At 37.6% G+C, this 20,634-nt stretch overlaps 2 protein-coding genes across 2 annotated transcripts; both read left to right on the top strand.

Moving 5' to 3' along the window:
• The first annotated feature begins 2,974 nt into the window (after nt 1–2,974).
• Nucleotides 2,975–9,302, top strand: LOC146632545 (H-2 class II histocompatibility antigen, A-U alpha chain-like). The gene is made up of 4 exons (XM_085354463.1): nt 2,975–3,035; nt 5,792–6,049; nt 7,696–7,977; nt 9,181–9,302. The coding sequence occupies exons 1-4, from the start codon at nt 2,975–2,977 to the stop codon at nt 9,300–9,302; spliced, it is 723 nt and encodes a 240-aa protein (XP_085210589.1).
• A 582-nt stretch (nt 9,303–9,884) lies between these two features.
• LOC146632546 (cyclin-D1-binding protein 1 homolog) lies at nt 9,885–20,091 on the top strand. Its single transcript, XM_085354464.1, has 11 exons — nt 9,885–10,003; nt 11,869–11,928; nt 12,172–12,251; nt 12,480–12,561; nt 13,816–13,912; nt 14,745–14,818; nt 16,262–16,338; nt 16,671–16,930; nt 17,216–17,276; nt 18,808–18,854; nt 19,188–20,091. Exons 1-11 carry the CDS (start codon nt 9,922–9,924, stop codon nt 19,294–19,296), a joined length of 1,029 nt encoding a protein of 342 aa, XP_085210590.1. The 5' UTR covers nt 9,885–9,921; the 3' UTR covers nt 19,297–20,091.
• The last annotated feature ends 543 nt before the right edge of the window (nt 20,092–20,634 follow it).

The following is a 20,634-nucleotide window of genomic DNA, read 5'->3' on the forward strand; positions in this document are numbered from 1 at the left end:
CTAAAATCGCAATTATTTGTCTTACATTCAGATATTTTAAGGACTAAACATGTAACTAAGTTTCTTTACAGTGACAGAAAGGGCTGTTTCACTGGTCTGGCTCATGATGTAAAATGCATTTGTGCTAATGCTATGCATTAAGAATTGGTTACATGTAAGTTTTGCTTATCCAACCATTTAATCTCCTATATGCCTCATTAAATGAGAATGTAGATACTACTTCCTTATTTGCTTAGTTTTTTAAATTACTGTAGCTAGCGGTTCATTTGTGTAATATGAAATCTCGTTTGTTTCTGCATTTGTATGTGAAATATATCTCTAAACTTTGCAATAAAAGGCACAATACATTTCTAACGTGAACTGTGTGCTCCAAATCTCAATACATTAAGGTAATACTGTTTTTGGGCTGTAGTCAGTGTAAGGTTAAGTCAACCATGAGTCCAACATGACTGGAAAGATATGACAACGCCGAGGAATAATGTTTTTTTTACTGTTTAGAGCCAATGATATTGACTTCTTGTTAATGACAGGCAGTACATGAATGAAGTAATAAACACAATAAATCTCTGTTACTAGTTCTGTGGAAATTGTAAAGCAGTTCCTGGCTAGGAAACAAAAATTGTCACGGTCCTGGGTCAGTGACCCAGTGTTTTGAGTTTCTTGTGCTTCTGAGTTTTTTTGTATTATGTTCTTAGTTCTCTTTGTTGTCCCAGCTTATTCTTTAGTGTAGTGTCTTAGTTTGGTTTTCTTGTATTCTGCTTAGTTCTGAGTATTTGGTAGCTGCCCTCTGTGTTTCTTAGTTGCTCTGTCTCCCCTAGTCTAGTTTGCATCTGTGCTAATTCCTGTTTTACTTTGAAGGTCTGTGTCTCATGTGAGTGTATCCTACTTTGCTCCCTTGTCTCGTCAGTTCTGGTTTCTCCCAGCTGTGCTTTCCTTCTGTGTCTCATTCCCCTCGTTACTTCCCATTGTATTTAAACCCTGTGTTTCTCTGAGTCAGTGTCATGTTGTCCCTCAAGCTGTGTGTTTTCTGGTGTGCCTCTCTGCAAAGTGTGAGTTTATATTTTCCCAGTTTAGTTTAGTTTTGTATGCTTGTTTTCTGTGACCAGCAAATAAAGCTGTGATTTTGAATTCATCCCCTGAGTCTGAGTCCTGCATTTTGGGTCCAACTTCTGCCTGCTGCACAGTGATTCATGACAAAAATATCACCATTGCACTCAAATCTGACTGGAAATCTGTGGGAGATTTTCATGAAGTTGGTGCTTGGTATTATCAAATAATGCTCCTTTTAGGGTAAATATTTCTCCGTAGTGTGGCTTATAAGATAATGTTAACAATCTACTTCTGTCACAATGTTGCTTTGTGTATTTGAGAAACACAATACCTTCCAGCTGCCATCCAGTTAGTGATAGGTATCAAACAAACTGCAATAAATCACCTCTGCTTCAAGTTTGCAACACGATAAAGCTTTCAGACACTCCTATGACATTAAAAATTCCAACAGCTGAACAAAACAAGTAGTGTCCATGGAAATGCTTTCTTCCCGCACTCACACAATAGAATCTATTGTGACACCACTGCTGTAAAATGATCAGATTAAGATGATTCATAAACATGTAACCTTATGTGAGCTCAGTCTGAGAGTCTATTACATGTGGGCACGCTGAACACATCTGTGACTGAGCATACAAAGCAGCATTCTCTAATAAACTGCTTTTCTATCATGATATGTGATATGGATATGACTAAAACTAAAACTACAACCGTAGACATTTTTTTTTCCCATTAACTCAACTCTCTTATTTTCTACTCTGCTGAGAACATTATTTTTTGAACCTGATACCTCGGATTAACATTTACATAAGTATCTATTTTTTTTTAAAAATCCAAACCTTTCAAAAAGACCCACGTGCCTGTTGCTTCTGAGTGGTCTTTTTGGTGTACTGCATAAACTTTCTTTCCCCAGAACCATCAATCATCTACAGCATCCAACAGCATTTTTTAACTTCTCCTGTTGCAATTGTTATAACTACTGGAAGAACTTTAAACACTAAGAGAAATAAGAAGGGAGTTTGTGAACAATACAGGGACTGTGGTTTTATGACTTCACAAAACTGAGAGCCGATAAGATCCAGACTGCTGAGATTTCAGTGCAGCTGACCTGAGATCGTAAACCTGACAGTTAATGAGACTCACACGATGAGAAATGACAGGTGACTGCACAACGACGCCCTATCTGAACATTTTTCATTTTGAAAATGAAAACACAAATAAATTTAGGGGGAAGATTAAAAGAGATTGTGATTGTCACTCTTTCATGTAAAACAAAATAGAGACCAAGGGGATGTTAACTCTTTTTGACAAGTGACAGAGGCCAGGCAAGAAACAGTATGAGAACGACTGTCCGAGGAGGAAGAGGAAGCCAGACGAAATCAATATCTGCCAACAGGAAACACCTGCAGTCCTCATGATTAGCATCCAAAGGAGGAAGCTTTAACCTCCTGAGTTCAGCTAATACCCATCTAGAATATAGCAATAACATATAGTTATCCGGTGTGGCTACAATAAATACAACAAAACAATTAGAAATAAAAAAAATAGACACATGTATTGTGATTGTGTATCTATCTATCTATCTATCTATCTATCTATCTATCTATCTATCTATCTATCTATCTATCTATCTATCTATCTATCTATCTATCTATCTATCTATCTATCTATCTGGATGGATGGATGGATGGATGGATGGATATAACTGCCAAAAAACAAGCATAATTCTTATAACGCTTGAAACAAAATGTGACAGCTTGGCTGTAGTTTCACTTCTAATTTGACTCTTTTCAGCCCTCTACAGAGCTTGCCCATAACTTCCTGTTCTACCCAAATACAGAGGTGTAATCCTTTCTGCTTGGCTGCTGCACACCGTGCTGTTTATCTTTGGAGCTGCTGCTGAGATACAAGCCTTTTAACAGGGATGGCTCTTTCTGTGATTGCACTGATTTTAAGTGCTGGAGCTGCTTGTGGATATATACCAAGTAAGGCTACGACTGTCACTTGGCTTTTTGTGAGTAGCTCAGCTATGAGAAAGTGGAAGTATCCTGCAGAATTAAAAATGACTTAGTGTAGATGTTTGTTGTTTAAGTTGCAGGTATTGCTGTATAGGTGGTCATCATGAAACATGTTTTAACAGCCACAGTTAGTAAAGGATTACAAAAGGTAAAAACAACAACAACATCAGTCTACTTTAGTTATAGAGCTGTGCTACAGTAGGTGAGAATACAAGAGGAAGAAAAAACAAGAACTTGAATTTAAATATGTCTTTCTCAGGAAATGTTTGCTGAACACCAGTCACATGGTAAAATGCGAGTAGTTTGGAATGTCTTGTTGTAATCTGAGCTCAGCCAGTGCTAGTTAAATTTGATGTTTTAAAATTGACAAAATTACAAACTGTTAGATCAAGATGTCGACTCCAATTCTTACATTTGCTTTGTGTTTACAAAAATAATCTGTTGTACATTTAAATGACATTTAGCAATGTGACATTCAACAGTTTTTATTGCATTACATAGCTGGCTGGAAGTAGCGCCTGAAATTCTGGAATTTTTAAAGAGGATTTTAGGGGATTAAAATTCTGTATTGTGTTTGTACCTCTCACAATACAGATGCTACCAACTCACCTAACAACCATAACCAGGCCCATAACTAAATAAAAATGGAGGCCTTTGTATAAAAAAAGGGTGTAATTCCCGAACAGCTAATGCTACTCTTTTTGTAAAGCCCTGAATTTATTCTGAAAGTCTGCGCTTCAGTGACATCTTCACTGTGGTGGTGTACAGAGGCAAAATGACAGAATCATTGGTATGATTTCCTAAGCTTATTAGCACTTTATCATGAAATGGTAAATGAAGACAGAGTTAAATGGCCTAAAAATGGCCTGTATTTATATAGCGCTTTTCTAGTCCCTAAGGACCCCAAAGCGCTTTACATATCCAGTCATCCACCCATTCACACACACATTCACACACTGGTGATGGCAAGCTACATTGTAGCCACAGCCACCCTGGGGCGCACTGACAGAGGCGAGGCTGCCGGACACTGGCGCCACCGAGCCCTCTGACCACCACCAGTAGGCAACGGGTGAAGTGTCTTGCCCAAGGACACAACGACCGAGACTGTCCGAGCCGGGGCTCGAACCAGCAACCTTCCGATTACAAGGCGAACTCCCAACTCTTGAGCCACGATCGTTAGGCACAACACCACTTTCTGTTCACTTCTGTTACATATTTAGTTACCTGCAGACACTAAGGTGAAATATGCTAGATAAAATGTGATGTTTTTGATGTTTTTGTGCATTGTGTTCTGCAAAAAAAAAAAAAAAAACATTAGCAATTTATCATATCAGCACTTATATCCATGTATATCTGTGTCAGGCCAGTATTTGCACACAACGTCAGCCAAACAATATGTCTGCCTGGCTCAAGTTGAAAGGTTAGAATAACTGTCATAATGGAATCGTTATATATTTTCACCTTTAAAAAAAAAATGTGAAAAATGCTGTTGGAGTTTAAAGTTTGAAATAAAACAAATGCCTCAATTTTACCAAATGATAACAGGCTGCTGGTTTCTGTTTATGTCAGCATATTGGAGTGCATCCCGATAGCCTGAGGGGTTGTACTGTGAAGAAAGTGCAGCACAGCCAAGCTCTGTATGCATTAGTGGCTTGACCAAACCTAAAACCCCAACTGGAGATAATGTGTGCCATGACAGTGTTCCTTAGCTTTCTGCTTTCTGCTTCAGGTTCTGTGCATACTCATGAAAAGGGGTGTTTGACACGTCGCATGACTCTTTCCTTACAAAAATTGATCGTTGTGAGTGCAGCCTACGCTGATCTGCCCCAACCATAGACACTGTCAGATAATGATGAGAAAATGGTGATGAACAACATAACAATGTAATGGTAAAATGCAACACTGTTGCAAATAAGACAGGCAATTAATGCTACAGAAAATTAATAATCAGCTGATTTAGTGCACAGAGTGGTAAAATAAACATTTTAATTCAAGTTAATATATTTATTTTAGTGCTGAGTGCACTCACTGTGCTAAGTGTATTTATAATGTGATGGCTCATTAGAGCTCTGAAACTTTAAAGTGCATACATTTAAAGATTAAAGGGTACTGTCCTATAGCGTAATAAAGGAGACATGGAAAGGTATTTTGTCAGCAGATTCAGGTGAAATTAATATGACTGACTGAACAGGTATTCTGCTCTGTGTTCAAGTAGCTGCAATTGGAGCAGTGTGAAAGAGACAGCAGCAGATTAAGCAGATTGGAGGCTGTTAGCCTAAGTGAAGATAAGACGAGCTGGAAACAGGGGAATACAGCTAACCAGGGTTTGCTAAAAGTGAGTGAGGTCTATCATTCCCAGCTAATCACATATGGACACCTGTGAAGTGCTCAGTAAATATGGTAGTTCAAGCAAAGACACAGTGATTTGGTAAACGCAACGATTTTAGTGCCTAAACCTAAAGAACGAGTGAATACAAAACAACTCTAGAAGAAAAGTGTTGTGTCCTCACTTGACATAGAGTTGACTTAAATTAGCCAGTTAGACAGTAATTCATTAATTAACAACAATAAAAACTACTCTTTTATTTCAAACTAGAATATACTGAGTAGAAGAGCTACACCCCCTACCAGCCTGTTGGCTGCAGTTAAGGTCGGGGAAATCAGTGTGTAGAATGTTTGAACTGCTTCCATCATGTATTCATTTTGCACCTTCTTCTTTTCAGCACAGTCCCACAACTTCCATTACATCTATGGATGCTATGAATCTGATGATGTGCGGGTGGACGTTGTTGTTGACGACGACGTGGTTGCATATGCCGATTTCAACAAGAAAGAGGTAGTGTGGGTGTTACCTCACTTGCCACAACCTGCAAAAGACATCCAGAAAATGGCTTATGAACTCGCCAAAGCCAGCACTGCACACTGTCACAGCGTTTTGGGTAAAGCAAAAAATGCTGATCCCGGCGCTCCCCTACGGCGAGGTACTGATCTTGGCACACTTCATTGCGAGCATTCGTTTAGCTCAGCCTGATCGAGGGGAAGAAAGAACACTGTTGATCCAACTGAAAGCAGATGTAACCAGAAAGAATTAAGAGAGCACATACCGGGTTTAAAATATCTCTTTTCTGTGACTTACTTACACAAGCTGCTTTGAAACTAAGTGCTCCAGGCAGGTGCTAGACTGGTGGAGCCTTAATTACACAGCTAATCAGTGACCTTCTCTCTGGCTTGAAAAATATATTGAGACAGAATCACCTTTGAAAAGTAATTATATACTATTAAATTAGCTTGAAACTTGTGTTACAGTGGCCTTTCTAAACTACTCTAAGGCAGTCTCCTTCCATAAACTGAACTCTTCTGCTTATGCCAGCATTTTCTTAGAAATTATAGATAAGATGAACAAATGCAATGTGTGTGGTGTCATTTCGTGTGGCAAACTCACAGAGAATAGCTGCCTGACTCTGTAGACTGTTATTTTAGTGTTTGGAGTTTCTCTCAAATGAAAGTGCAGCATAGTTGGTGATGATGAAAAACAAAGCTCAAAGAGGGTCAAGTGGCAATGAGAAAATATTCTGGAGGTCAGCACAGGTACAAATCATTTCTTTTCAATCCAGCCCATTATGTCTGTGAATTATAACCATGCACTGCTGGATATCTCATTCTGCTTCTCAGCACAGATTAAATTAAACTGTCAATAGAGCATTTTAGCTTTGTTATTACTCCGCTGACTGCACAACGTAATGTCTACAGAATAATGACACCATTAATGTTTAGATTGTTTCCATATAAGCTTTACTTTTGCAGTCTGTCTGCCATAGCGTATGAACTTTCCAGTGAAAAAGCAGTCGGTTCCCATCTTTATTTATTACCTTTTTATATTTAGTACCTTTATTTACTTTACGAGTTAATTACACAATATAATTTTAAGGAATAAATGTTCAAAAAACTGCCTGATGTAGCAAATATGACACAAGTGAAAACTCTCATATGCAAATTAATATTTGTTTCTCATCAGAAGGCTCAATAAACACTCAGAATTTTCTGGCAATTATTTCATGGTTCAGCCTTGAAATTAATAAACGTATCAATAAGGCCTCCTCACATCAAAATTCTCATATATTTATTTTTTTTTTTTTGGTTGGTTTGTAAACAAAGTATTTAGTTTTTCTTTTATCATATTTTTAAATCAGAAGCCTGGCTTATATTTTAATTTTTGAGTGTTTTTTGTGCCTAGTTTTAGTTGTTAGTTTTGGTTTAGTTAACTGCTATAACTTTGTGATGAACATGTAACCTGCAGAAAGATGATGACAGAGAAGCAACTCATTTAAAAATGCTACAGTCCCATTAGGAGCCCCTCTGGCTTCTACTGGCACATTTGCAGTTTTTTTTTTATGGTAATAGTCTCGTTTAAATATTAAAATAACCTCCGGCACCAACAATGTTTGGCAAAAAAAAAAAAAATGCAAAAGAAAATACAATTTTCATTTTTTTTAGATGCTTAAATGTCTCTGTCAATGTCTTACATTTTAAATCTGTGAATTTGTTATATATTCTTAATTCTATCAAGGTAATATTTCTTGGGGGGGATTTTGCTCTAAAAGTATGAAATGTGTCCCTCTTTGACCAGATCCTCCTGACATCTACATCTATACCCGGTATGAGGGGGAGGCTAGTGTGATGAACACACTCTTTTGTGTGGCCAACCACTTCTACCCACCCACCATCAACTTCACATGGACCAAGAATGGAGTGGAGCTCACAGAGGGCGTGGCAAACTTACGTTATCGTCACAATCGTGATGGGACATTCCACATGATTTCTACGCTTCTGTTCACTCCAAAACCTGGAGACTATTATATCTGCATGGTGGAGCATCAAGCTGCGCAAGTGCCTATCAGCAAGAGCTGGGGTAGGATTATTACCTTATAATATAAAGTGCCTGAAGTAACTGCTGTTGTGATTTGGCACTTCATAAATAAAATTGAATTAAACTGAACTGAACTGTTTTTATGAATAAGCCAAGGACTCTTGAAATTCTCCCCAGTAGACAATCAGGTGATGATACCAATTGTAGAAACCCTCCAGCAATACCAATACTGTGTTAGATTACATTTTTCTTTTTACATGTAAGGTCTGCAACATTATCGCTTTCATACATCCTAAATTAGCAACTAAAATAAAGCTGTTTGAAGCAAAAAGCAGCCTCCTAACATTCATGTTCTGTGAATCGGGGAACCCTCCATCTACCGTCTGATGTCTTATATTTAATTTATGCTTCCTATTGTCATCCTTCTAAGCAGTTGCACATGTCAAAAGTGATATCACAATTCACTTGATTTGTATTGTAATATGGTTTTTGTAAACCTCGTTCTTGGTTGGAGGCATGGATCTATGAGAGGGTTCGGTCATGTTAATGCTGGAGCTCAGAAATATCCAGCTTAGATAGAGGGAAGAGGTGCAACAGTTTAAAAAAAAAACAAGGAACCCTGAAGAAATTTTTAAAACATACAAAGAAAAAATCTCTGTGATTTTTTTCATTTGACTTCTTCTTATTCCACACCAGCGCTGATGCAGAGTTGCAGCACTTACAACTTAGGAGAAAACTACAATGAGTCCAAGCGTGCCTCAAGCAAAAAATATGTTTGGCTTTGGTTGATGACATGTGCAACATGCCAATATTAGGGGCTTTTGGGCTAGGAAATGATTTCCTGTTCTCTGTGCTGGTAACTGTTAACAAATGTAGGTAAAATTTTAAAGGCTAAAGAAAAACTGAGTAGCTTTCACATGAAAACCAGTGTTTTCTTGACTGAAGCATAATCCTTTTTTCACACCTTTACCTGCATACAACCAAAGCCTGCTTGAATGCAGTTTAGAAACATTAAAAGCTTTGCTAACAGATTCTTTGCAGTCTTGCACAGATATCTGTTTATTGTGATAAATGCCTCCTTTGCAGACTCTATATTTAAAAAAGTCATCTGGCTTCCTATGTTTACCTTAAATAACAACAGTCATAGAATTATTACAAGAAGGCCTTTTTAGACATAAACAGATGCAATTTTCAGTCATTTTCAAAATACACAAATAAAAATTTTTTTTATTTTTTTATTTTCAGAGTTGAAGGAAAATAAGAGGAGCAGAGTGAGCCCTGCAGCCGTGTTTTTCGGTGTGAGTGTCGTTTTGTGCCTGATGGGATTCGGGACCGGAGTCTTCTTTTTCATCAAGCAGCCAAATTAATGTCTTCAAATTTGAGATTGAAATAATTAAATTAACGTTAATCATTCAATCTTTAATCCTCTGATTAACTGGTTTTATATGTACAAGTAAAACACATCAAAAAACATCCAGATTCTTGTGCTTACAGATAACCTCTCTATATCACTGCATTAATGATAAATGACAGTTTGTTTACTTAATGTGTTTAATGTGTACTTACAATTTGTATTGTTTTTCACTTGACGATGTGGTGTTAATATACTTTGATTTTTAATAAATAGATAATTACTGGGGTTGTTATACAACAGTGTATGGCTGTATAGCACACAGACCTACAAAATAATTTGTGTAGAATAATTCATCCCTGCTAAGAATTTATAGATAAATAAAGCAAACATCTTGCACAACTGTGAACTAAAGAGTTGTAATGTCTTTGTTTGGTTTGAGGTAGGTATGCGGGCTTGTTTAATAGTTTTTGAAGACTAGCTCGTTGGCGCCCTCTGCTGCACTCCTGGCTGAATGGCAGCCGGGTAAGCAGGCGGCGGCGCCGTTGTTTCATTTATTTTTGTCCCCCTATCAACGGGCTCCTCTTATGTAGTTCCACAACACGCATGTAACACGATCCACAAACTCTGGCGACATGAGTGCTGATAGTTGTGGTGGAAAAGTGGCTTTGCGGAATCTGGTTAACTCCATCAACTGTATCCGAGACCGAGTCAGAGGTAACTGCGCCACATTATCTGTCTGTGTTGTCACAAATGAAACTGCTTAACCATAAAAGCTTATGTCAAGCTAGCTAAACGTGCTAATATATGTGCTAAAATATGTGCTAACATTGGTATAAACTTTATTGTTAACTGTTGTAGATTTACGAGTTTAACTGTTTGTTAAACTCGATTCGTGAGTTTAGCAGCAGTTAACGAGTTTGACTGCTGTTTGTTAGCAGACAAAGACGGGGATTTAACTAATGTAACATACAGCGATAAAGACATTTGGCACTTTATTACGTGACCCAGCTACATTTAGCTGCTAATTCATGTTCGCTTTTATTCAGGTTTGTATTCCCAGGTGTTGTAGAAAATGGAGGTTGGGGCTTTTTGTCTTGCTTTTTCAGTTATATTATCTTGTCCTCATCTTAACTGACCTAAATGTGACATTAGACATCAGTGTTACTCGGTAGATAGAGTGTGTTTCATGAGTCAGTTTTGTGAACAAAAACAACTGCTTGTGCAGGACATAAGAATACTTAAAGGTTTGCTTTTACAAAAGTGTAAATCTGAAATACGAAAATGACAAAATGGACAATATCAGACATTTTAATACGAAAAAAAAATGTTTATCAAGACAAACATACAGACAGGAACTAAAGCGCCACTCAGCCCTAAGTGGCCCTTTAGTTACTGCCATAAATCCAAAACACCTACTTTGTTGTCGTCATCAAAATATTCAGACATTTCATTATGTCCAAAGCAGTGGCTAGCTAATTGTAGTTGATCATTTAATTATTGAATTTTTCAATCTAGTTTATTAATTATTTAGTATGAGGTCCGTGTTTTTCTGTACATGGGAGGTTTTGGTCTTCCCTCTGAAGAAAACCCAGTATATAAAAGCCCAAATATGTTTGTTTTTTTTCTCCAAAGTAATGTCCAGAAACGACACAGAAATGCACTGACTTCTGTTAACACTTGAGAAGATGAGTCTGATCAAAACTGACAGCTTTAACCCAAGAAACCCTTAAATAATAAAGATTGTAAGAAAGAAATATTTTTTGTGCCATGGAGTTGTCTTTAAATCCTATTTTCTGACCACTTATCCATTTCACAGTGATTTTAAACAGCAATAGAAGCTAATTCTCCTTTTTCAGAAGTTGAAATTAGATTATTTAAAGAATAAATTATTTTAATAATTGTTTGTACTGAAAATAATTCTCTGCACTTTGATAACAGTGAAGTTGCAAGGAGTAAAGGTAGTGAAGGTTAGATGAGTAGGCCTGGGGGTCAACCATCCAAAACAACAGACAGTGCACAAGAAGAGATTTCCAGCAGGCTGGAGACGAGGTGTCATGGGTGATCTTTTGACAGAGGGAGAGCAGCAAGAGTGAAAGGGGAGGTTTACAAGATCGTAGTTTGAACTTCTATGATGTATGGGTTGGAGACAGTGGGACTAAAGTGGGGAAAAAACAGGAGGTGGAGCTGGAGGTGGAGGTGGCAGAGTTTAAGAATTTCTTTGGAGTTATCAGTATGGACAAGATTAGAAATAAGTACATCAGATGGACAGATCAGACTGAGCAGCACAAAGTTAGAGAGGCAAGGCAGAGATGCTTTGAACATGTGCAGAGGAGGGATATGGAATATCCTAGGCAAAGGGTGTTGTATATGGAGCTGCCAGGCAGGAGAAAAGGACCACAGAGAAGATTCATGGATGTAGTGAAGGAAGACATGCCAAGGTTTGGTATGACAGAAGAGCATGCAGGGACAGGATGAGATGGAGACAGATGATCGACGGAGCAGCCAAAAGAAGAAGACTCCTCTGCAGTTTAGCTTAAGAACTAGAACCAAGAATTTAGAACATTTTTTTTCCTTCGCAGATGGAGAATCAAACGAGTCCGATGGAGCATTCAACCTCTCCAACTTCTGGGACACTTTGAGTTGAGTATCATGATCTCTTGCTGCTGTTTCAGCTCCTAGACTTTTGAACATCCTTTGACAACTGGATGATGTTCATGTCTCGTTACAGTGAATGTTTTGTGAGAAATGTATTTGCATCGTTTTTATAATGTTTTTGCAATGACTCATTTGATATTAAAAAAAAAAGAAAAGAAAAGAAGCATTAGGAGAATTCCTTCCTTCATGGTCTTGTTGTTACATGATGCAACTGTCTGTGTCAACAGATCAGGCAGTGAAGGCAGTGTCCCAGGAAGCCACTAAACTCAGCCTGGCCTTCTCCAAACCTCCTCTGCCATCACAACAGGTCAGATTATTTCTGTAATCATGAAGGTTTCTCACTGAGCTGATAAACAGATTGTTTTGAAGTCTGGTATAGTGTAAAAATAAGAAATGATGATGATGATGTGAGCTGAGCTCTTACTTGGAGCCATAAATTATTGTCATGTATCTCAGGGTCTTGAATTTCCACATAAACCTTCTAAAGACCATTACATCATTTGTTTTCTGTCTGTTTTTCCTCCACAATCTCCAGGATGGAGAGAAGCTGGCAGAGTCCATCATGAAGAGCATCCTCACACTGTCCACAGTGTATTACTGGCTACCTAAGAGCCAAGGTAAAACCCTGTGAACAGCAGAATAGTTATGTTGTATTCAGACGAGCGAGGTGAATATGTTGCACTGCATTCAGGTTTTTGGACCATTTCACAATGCCAGAATATCGCAATACACTTGTCAATCTAATCCAGACTCCAAAAGCCAGAGCAAGTGCCCGTCTGTGGGCTTATCTATTTACTTCAGTGCGACGCGCTTCTGTGTTTACTACGGTAGTACTAACAGAAGTCTTCACTCACCCTATTTTTTTGGAAAATAGGAACAACTTATTGAAATGTGCAATTATAGACTGCAATACAGTTAATGAGGCAAAAACAGTTCGTATAATTCTAACAAGCATCAAAGTCAGTATTTGGTATGACCCCTCTTATTCTTTAGCACAGCCTGAACTCTCTTAGGCAAACTCGTCTTCTATTTGTCTTGTTTCCTCAGACTTTTTAAGGACACACTGTGCATCTCTGTTCCACTCACAGTGAGACAAAGTGAGAGGGGGGAAAAAGAAAGTATATCCAATGTAGCAACAGCAGTATTCACACTTTAGCTCAGTGTTAAAGTCTCACAAATAAATAGCATAAATATATATTTTTGTTATTTTACTACTAAAATCATGCAATATAAATGAAGCAAACTGTATTCGTGGATACATTTATGTGTCACATTATATTTGACAAATTTAGGAAAGAATAGTTTAGGTTTAACCTGATATTGCCTTAAGTATACAGATTGATTTCTAGTCTTTTCCTAGAGTGGTGTGTGAATGTGAGTGTGTGTGTGAATGACTGAATGTAGTGTAAAGCGCTATACAAATACAGGCCATTTACATTCAAGTGTACAGCTTGATAATTTAACACTGGTATCAGTAGGTATCTGAAGCTGAGGTGTCTGAATCGGACTGGAGAAGATTGATGCGTCCTTACCCACTTATTCACCGCTTTTAGCCACTGCAACCTCCAAAGTACAACCAGAGACTGGAATTAAGTAATAGTAACATCATTTTTGAACTTACAGCCATTTCTGTGTGATCACATGGCACAAATACTTCACTTCACATTTGGTTTGAATAGAACAAGTGTGATTCAGTGGTTGCGAACTAAAAAATAAAACTTATGTACAGAAACAGTCATTGTAACTTTCTTGATGCTGATGCTGTCAACATTTATTGTGTTGTGAGTTGATTTGAAATACATGTAGATCTGCACCTTTATTGCGACTTCAGTGTCAGAGTGTTTTGACCTTCTGTTCTCTCGGTGTCTCAGGGCTGGCTCTGCGCCGACTGGTCAGAGATGCTACTGTCGAGGTTCTAGAGGGAGTTGCACAACTGGTAGAGGTCATAATGAGCTCACCTGTAGAAAGGTATGGACACCAAACCCAGAGTTTTACATGTGGGACCTGGGAAATTGGGAAATTTTAATTTTGTCTTTCAATGATTACAAGGTAAACAACAAGGTAAAGAAAATAGCATAAGGCTTGCATCGATGCCGACATTTTGTTGTTTGTTGGTGTTATTTGTTTGCAATGGTTTACGTTCCTCCATGATAGAAATCTGTCAGAATATAAAAATCACACCAGGCAAAATAAACAAATTCTGCATATTACAGTTACTTATGTAAGGACATGAGTTTTAAGGTGAATTAAACGATCTGTTTCACAGTGAGATTTAACCGGATCTCTCCTGGCTGGTGACTACATGGTTCAGATGTAGTAATGGTACTGAGTTTGTACGACCATATTTTTCAGAAATCTGTCATGTTTCTGTCATTTCTGAACATTTAATGGGTAAAAAATATAATTTTTAGAATCAACAGGTAGCACCAAAATAGGACTTGGGGAAATCCCGTGATTAAAAAAATGAGTGCTCTCCGCATTAATGCGTTAATGCACCCGTGTAAGGGGTTACTCGGTGTTAGTGCAGACCCATCTGGAGTGCAGAATCGACAAAGCTAGGACAAACTGCCTGAAATGCTGTGACAGAGACATTTCAGGGATTTTGAGTCAGTCTGCGCTCCAGGTGGATTAATTGTTAATCGCGTTAATTGTGATGACAGCGTTAACATGTTTAAGCCGCGTTTGATTAGCGGCTTAAACTGTAAGTTGTAAGGTATTTTCTTTATATTCCCCTTTCTGTTTTATTTTCTTCTTAATTTATCATCTTCTTCCTCGTTCTCTTTCCAACACTTTCTTCCAGCCTCAGCCAGGAACAGCTGATGTCAACAGGAGGAGTGTGGTCTGCCTGCGACCAGTTCCCTCAGTTGTCAAAAGGTCCGTTGACAAAGACAAAACAAAACAAACCAGTAAAATGATGTTTAACTCCAGCCTTTCAGGGAGTTGTTTTATGATACTTTGAAACAGTGGGGTTTTAGGAAAAGAAGCAATGAAACACTATAAATTTGGAAAAATTATGCATGAAGTATCAAAGTAAAAATAAGTATTCTGCAGAAAAGTGTTCCACGTCACTGTTAAACTGATTAGTATTATTGCTGCTTATCTTTAAGGTTGAGCTTATTTAAAATATTTCATATTTAAGTTTAATGTTCAGCATCATATTTTATGAAGCATGTCGTGGCTGTCTTGTGAGGACCACATATTGCAGAAAAAACAAAAACAAACTGTTGTTCATGAGCTCGGAAACACAACCCTACAAGTTGGGTTTTTTTTTAAGTATACAGTGCTAGCTGAGCCAGCACCTGGTTGTTTTGCTTGTTTTTTTAGACTAGATATAGTCAGAGATGTCTGCCTTTCTCCATCATGGTCAGCTTTCCTATCTAATGTACTAAAGGCATTATTAACAGTTTTTTCACTCTTCATCTTCTCTATCTCTATATCAAACATGTTGGCCAAGCTGGTTAGCAAGAGGAAACTATGATGATAAATGCCAGGAACCTGTCTACTTGCCAATGCTAGTTGTTTCCACAGGGCGTGCAGATTGTAACTGATCCCAGAGCAGTGAAAGTGGACCCAGTGACCGCTGTCAAAGATCTGAGGTTTATCCACAATGCATATGTGCAAACCACCAGAGAAAAGGTGGCCAATCGGCTCCAGTCATTGTTAATTGAGACAGATAAACTAATAAAATGGAGACAGCTGCAGTTTCCTATGATTATGAAACAAGTGGAGCTTTAAGCGGTGATAGCCAGCTGTGGCCACAAGACGGCTTCATGACAGCACTGTGACATAAAAGGACAGAGATTTCTTTACTTTTGTGTGTTTTATGTGCTTGGCCTGACGGAACGCCACTGCTTTGAAGTTACATGTTAATATTAGAAGCAGGAGATATCTTTACTTTGATAATGCTTTATATGCCTTTACATTGATTATGACAGCAATAGCAGTATTACCATTAAGCCTGCAGGTGGGGATGTTTTTCTCCCAGTCTAACTCCCAGTCTGTGTATCAGTGCCATAAGCTATTTCATCAAAACCAAAATGTCTACATTTAATAAAGAACAGGTGTGAATTTTATCCATTTATATCCATTTATATTCATTTTTGGATTGTTAGAAACATTAAAACAGAGAAAGTACATTTATCCACAAATTTTTAGCGTCACAGTTAAGTGATCAAAAAATCTGCCGTCAGACGAGTGTTTTAGCTGATACACAAAATAAGAAAACTTTAAATATTGATATAGGATTCTAGTCTTTAACTGGTAATTTTGCTCAAAGTTTTACAAGGTTTTAATAATGGGTGTATTGATCTTCTCTAGATAATAAGGCAGCAGTGGTCGTGGTTCTGTTGTGTGAGGTTCGAGTTGTGAAAGATGCCATAGAGGAAATTGAACAGGTATACACACACTGTGAATTTCATATTTGCTCTGGTGTTTATAACTAGGCCTTTATTTCAACATTATTATTATCATTATTATTATTATTATTATTATTATTATTATTATTCGTTCAGTTTTAGAAGTTTTCTTTGTGTATTTTTTTATAATAATAAAGCCAGCAGTGCCAGAAAGTGCACTTGAAGCTGGCTGATGAAAGAAAGTCAGTCCCCATAGACTCCAACTTTACAGCAAAATTGAATATGTTTATATTCTGGTATGGTTTTGGTCTAGTTTCACCTCTCATAAGAACTGTAATGGCAAAAATATGTTGCCTATCAAATCCCATCAGGCATTAGCTGAGGGTGAAGACCCATTCAACGACGTACTCGATGATGACCAGGACGGAGATGAACCCCGAGGCAACCAGGATATGTACTGGTCAGAGAACGATCGGCAGGTGATTGGTGCGTGCCAGGGACTGATAAAAGCAGCAGCAGCTTGTCTGAGGAAACTTAAATCAGCTGTCAAATCCAACGGTGACTTCAGCACTCCCCAGAACGTGTCACAGCTTGACGACTTGGCTGATATCAGCAAAGAAATCAGCCCTGGGTAGGCACATGCATACAAACATACACACACACACACAGGGGTCAAGACTTCACACTAGTAGAAACAAAAAGAACTAAACAGCACAAAATTTCTAACAGTTAGACCCTGGATGCTTATACTTCTTTGGCTAATGCAGACGTTCTTATATGTTATATAAATAATTATGGTTTCCATAGTTTTTATGCAAATCAAAATGTGTGTTTGGGGTCATAATTAAGGTGCAAGTTTTAATGATGTCACAGTCATGCAGACTCACCTTTGTCGTTGGTTGTCTTTTCTCCTTAGCGTTGATGATCTGGCCCTTTGTCTCTACCCCCCCATGGATTATAATGGCGTCGAAACCAATGTAAGACACACTTTCATCCAATGGGATTAAGAACGTTTTGGTTACAGCTCTGATCAAAAGTTCACAAAGTCAGCCACCTGAAAAAGCTGAGTGATCTGAGTGTTTCATTTTTTAAATGTGGACCTTTTATAAAATCTCCAAATATTTGGTTAGAGTCAGCTTACTTCGGGTTGTAACATCATTGCTCAGAGTGTCATGCTGTTTCCAGGCCTGTGGTGTTGATCTGCTTGTGTAATTTATGTGAACTGTGCTGGTATGTAAAGTGACAAGAGTGCAGGGGAGTGGAGTCAGATGTGCACAGAAAAGCTTTTAACTTCAGTTGATCGCTGTTTCACTGCCTTGCTTTTTCACAAGACAGCATATAGATAATGTAAAGAATCGCAGGGAGCCAAACAACTGAAAATCCCCCCCCACCTGCTCTGATATGTACTGCTGTAAATGGGTAGGAGAAACTACCATTTGTCCACTGTTGCCCGCTTACACAGTTTTCTAAAAATTGCTAGCTTGCCCCTCCCTCCTGATGACCTCATGCATTTTGTGAAAGAAAGTTTGACGTATAAGGGAGCAGCATTTAATCTGTTATGTCTGACAATCATGAAAAGCGATCATTTTATGACTCTGCAGTTGCACAAGCTAACACTGAGAGCAAACAAAGAAATGTTAATATAAACAGGGCATGAGCATTTCTTTGTGGTCAAGAAGGAATATTCTTGACTTTACTAAAAAGTATATTTGTGCTTCTGAATTTTCTCAGTTCCCACTCTTTTTCCAAAGTATTGAACACAGCTCAGACTGTATTTTTTCTAAACAGCAAATTAAATGTATTGGAACTACACTTTTAAATGGGCCTGTTATAATCTTTATTTATCATATTATGGGCTGTGGTGTAGCCTCTCAGATCATCCTCTGTTTAAAAACAAATCGTTTTATTTTATGACTGCTTTTATCGCAACTTTCTTCTGATTGGCCACATTTTGCAAATAAAAGGTTTGGACAGTAGATGAGTGGGACTTCTGTGATTAGAGTCAGAGCTGTGTGCCTGAGATGACGATATTAAGGATGTCCAATCTCTGACGTATTGATCCAAAAAAACATGTTATGAAACAGAGTGTTTAGAGGGGACTCAAGTCTGAATTTATACAGTTGGGGAATTATTTATTTGATCCTCTACTGAATTTCTAAGTTTGCTTACTTACAAACAAATGAACAGTCTTTCATTTTTAGGGTAGTTTCATTTTAATAAAGAGAGACAGAATGATGAGAATGAGAAATATAGAAGAAAAAACACATTACATAAAGTTATAAAGTAATCTTGCTTCATGGGGTAAGGATGATCTTGAAAAAGGTGATGGATCAGTCGAAAACTATATGAAAGGAGCTTGTTGATGATCCAAAGGCAGCCGAGAGTCTCTATGTTCTTTTGTAAGTTGGCAAACTTAAAAATTCAGCAGGAGATAAAATAATTTCTTTCTCTCTTCATGATATATAAACGTAGAACCTGAATAAAGACATTGGTTTTTTTTCTCAACAGGTGTGTAAATTAGCAGCACTTCTAAAGAAAGTTCTGGAAATCATCAGGTAAGAGTCACTACAGTCAAAACAAACTGTTCTTAGACATTAAGTGACACTACAACATAACATGAAAATAAAACTGGAAAGCAGATTGTGCCTGGTCTAATTTGTCAACCAGTTTCCCTCGGGGAAAGTAGTTGGGTGTGTTAGAGAATGTTGAGAAAGAGGTGGGTGGAGTTTCTGAGAATCTGATCTTATCTGATCATGTTGTGTTACATCTTTTCGGGTTGCATGAACACTGAACATGACTTGTTCACATCAATGTTGGACAATCTGGTTTCTTTCTATGAGTGATGTGAGAGGAAAATGCTCTTTTATTGACTGTTTATCATTGTTCAGGTCCAGTCACGTGTGTGGGGAGTCAGAACTGACCTGGGTTCAGTTCTTAGATGGAGCCATCGATCACAACCTGCAGAAAGCCAAAGACCTCATTCAGCAGGAAAGCTAGTGTATCTGTGCAGTTACGCGTGTTTCTGTTGTTTTGTTTTGGGTTTTTTTTGTTGTTGTTGTTGTTGTTTTTTTGGGGGGGGGGTATAAAAATGCTATGGATTTTGAAACAAGTATAAATGTGTGCAAAAGAAAAAAATAATTAAGAGGTGGGACTTCTTACACTGTTTTTTGTGAGAACACAATGTAATCTGCATAAAATAACATGTCATAGATCTCACTTACTCAAATAAACAGCATTTTCAGTTCTGTTAAAATGAAAGAACAGCTTCATCAACAGATTATGTAAGCAAAATAAAACAAAATCACTCTTTTTGAATCCTCTACCTGAAAGAATGGGGAATGAAATATAACTTTCATGTTGATGGTCACAGAGACATAAAACAGTCTGAAGAATTACAGATCAAATTTAAGTTAAAATGCTATTAAAATGTTTGGTGACTTTGCCCAAAAATAAGGTTATGCATGTGTCAAGTTACTTGTTTTGATGAGATCTTAGGGATACAGTTGGCTAAGAAAAAACGTGAATGCACTTATCCACAAGTGGATAAGGTCTGAAAGCAGAGCGCACAAACACTGGGAAACGAAAGGTTACTTTTCTCACTGTAGAAAGGTGTGTCTACCAAAATTATGCAGAAAGTAGATGTGAGTCCCTTTAGGGGGAAAATGCCACTGTTACGCCACCAACTGGTGTGCGAAGTCCCGTGAAGCTTTGTACTGTCGTCATCTAGCAATTTTCCCTCTTATTCACAGAAATATAGGTATGGTTCACAGCCCAGGTCCTTATTGAACGACAAGTGGAATGTTCTGATATTAAACTTTTAAAAGATACAGTTTAACTGATTTTTTTATTTTTAGTTGACAGTACTGGAATAACTAAATAATCCATATATCTCCTTAAAGCCTAAAATATAAAATAATTGGAGGAAAATTACACTTTTTGTAAAAATGCAGACTGGACCATCTGACTTTTTTTTTTAAGTTAATTTTAATTTCCATACATGACAAAAATCACACTGATGATGTAGAAGTCTCAAAAACTCACAGAAAATCTGTGTGTTTGAAACATGATACACTAGGGGTTAAGGGGACATTTATTGGATTTTTGTGTAGCCCCTCTATTCACCCTCAGCCTTCAGAGCAGAGTTTTTGGATCTCAGGGATTATTTGTACAGTGCATCTGATAGTCACAATGCTTTACTTGTTCCTATATTTCATCATGTTACAGCCTCATTTCAAAATGAGTTAAATTCACAATACTCCGTAATTACAAAGTCATAAAAAGTTTGCTTGAAATTCTTGCAAATAAATTTTAAATAAATAAATAGTATAACATGAG

This window comes from Diplotaxodon limnothrissa, linkage group LG5 (genome assembly GCF_057381915.1).
Source record: "Diplotaxodon limnothrissa isolate DT_005_m linkage group LG5, D_limnothrissa_male_GT1.1, whole genome shotgun sequence".
NCBI classification, from domain to species: domain Eukaryota; kingdom Metazoa; phylum Chordata; class Actinopteri; order Cichliformes; family Cichlidae; genus Diplotaxodon; species Diplotaxodon limnothrissa.

What these genes read in the sequence shown, in the direction of transcription:
- LOC146632545 (XM_085354463.1), top strand. Translation starts at nt 2,975, where the DNA reads ATGGCTCTTTCTGTGATTGCACTGATTTTAAGTGCTGGAGCTGCTTGT. An exon ending in TGCTTGTGGATATATACCAA is followed by an intron (nt 3,036 to 5,791) that starts GTAAGGCTACGA and finishes TCTTCTTTTCAG; the next exon opens with CACAGTCCCACAACTTCCAT. An exon ending in GCCTATCAGCAAGAGCTGGG is followed by an intron (nt 7,978 to 9,180) that starts GTAGGATTATTA and finishes TTTTATTTTCAG; the next exon opens with AGTTGAAGGAAAATAAGAGG.
- LOC146632546 (XM_085354464.1), top strand. Translation starts at nt 9,922, where the DNA reads ATGAGTGCTGATAGTTGTGGTGGAAAAGTGGCTTTGCGGAATCTGGTT. An exon ending in TATCCGAGACCGAGTCAGAG is followed by an intron (nt 10,004 to 11,868) that starts GTAACTGCGCCA and finishes TTTCCTTCGCAG; the next exon opens with ATGGAGAATCAAACGAGTCC. An exon ending in CAACTTCTGGGACACTTTGA is followed by an intron (nt 11,929 to 12,171) that starts GTTGAGTATCAT and finishes CTGTGTCAACAG; the next exon opens with ATCAGGCAGTGAAGGCAGTG.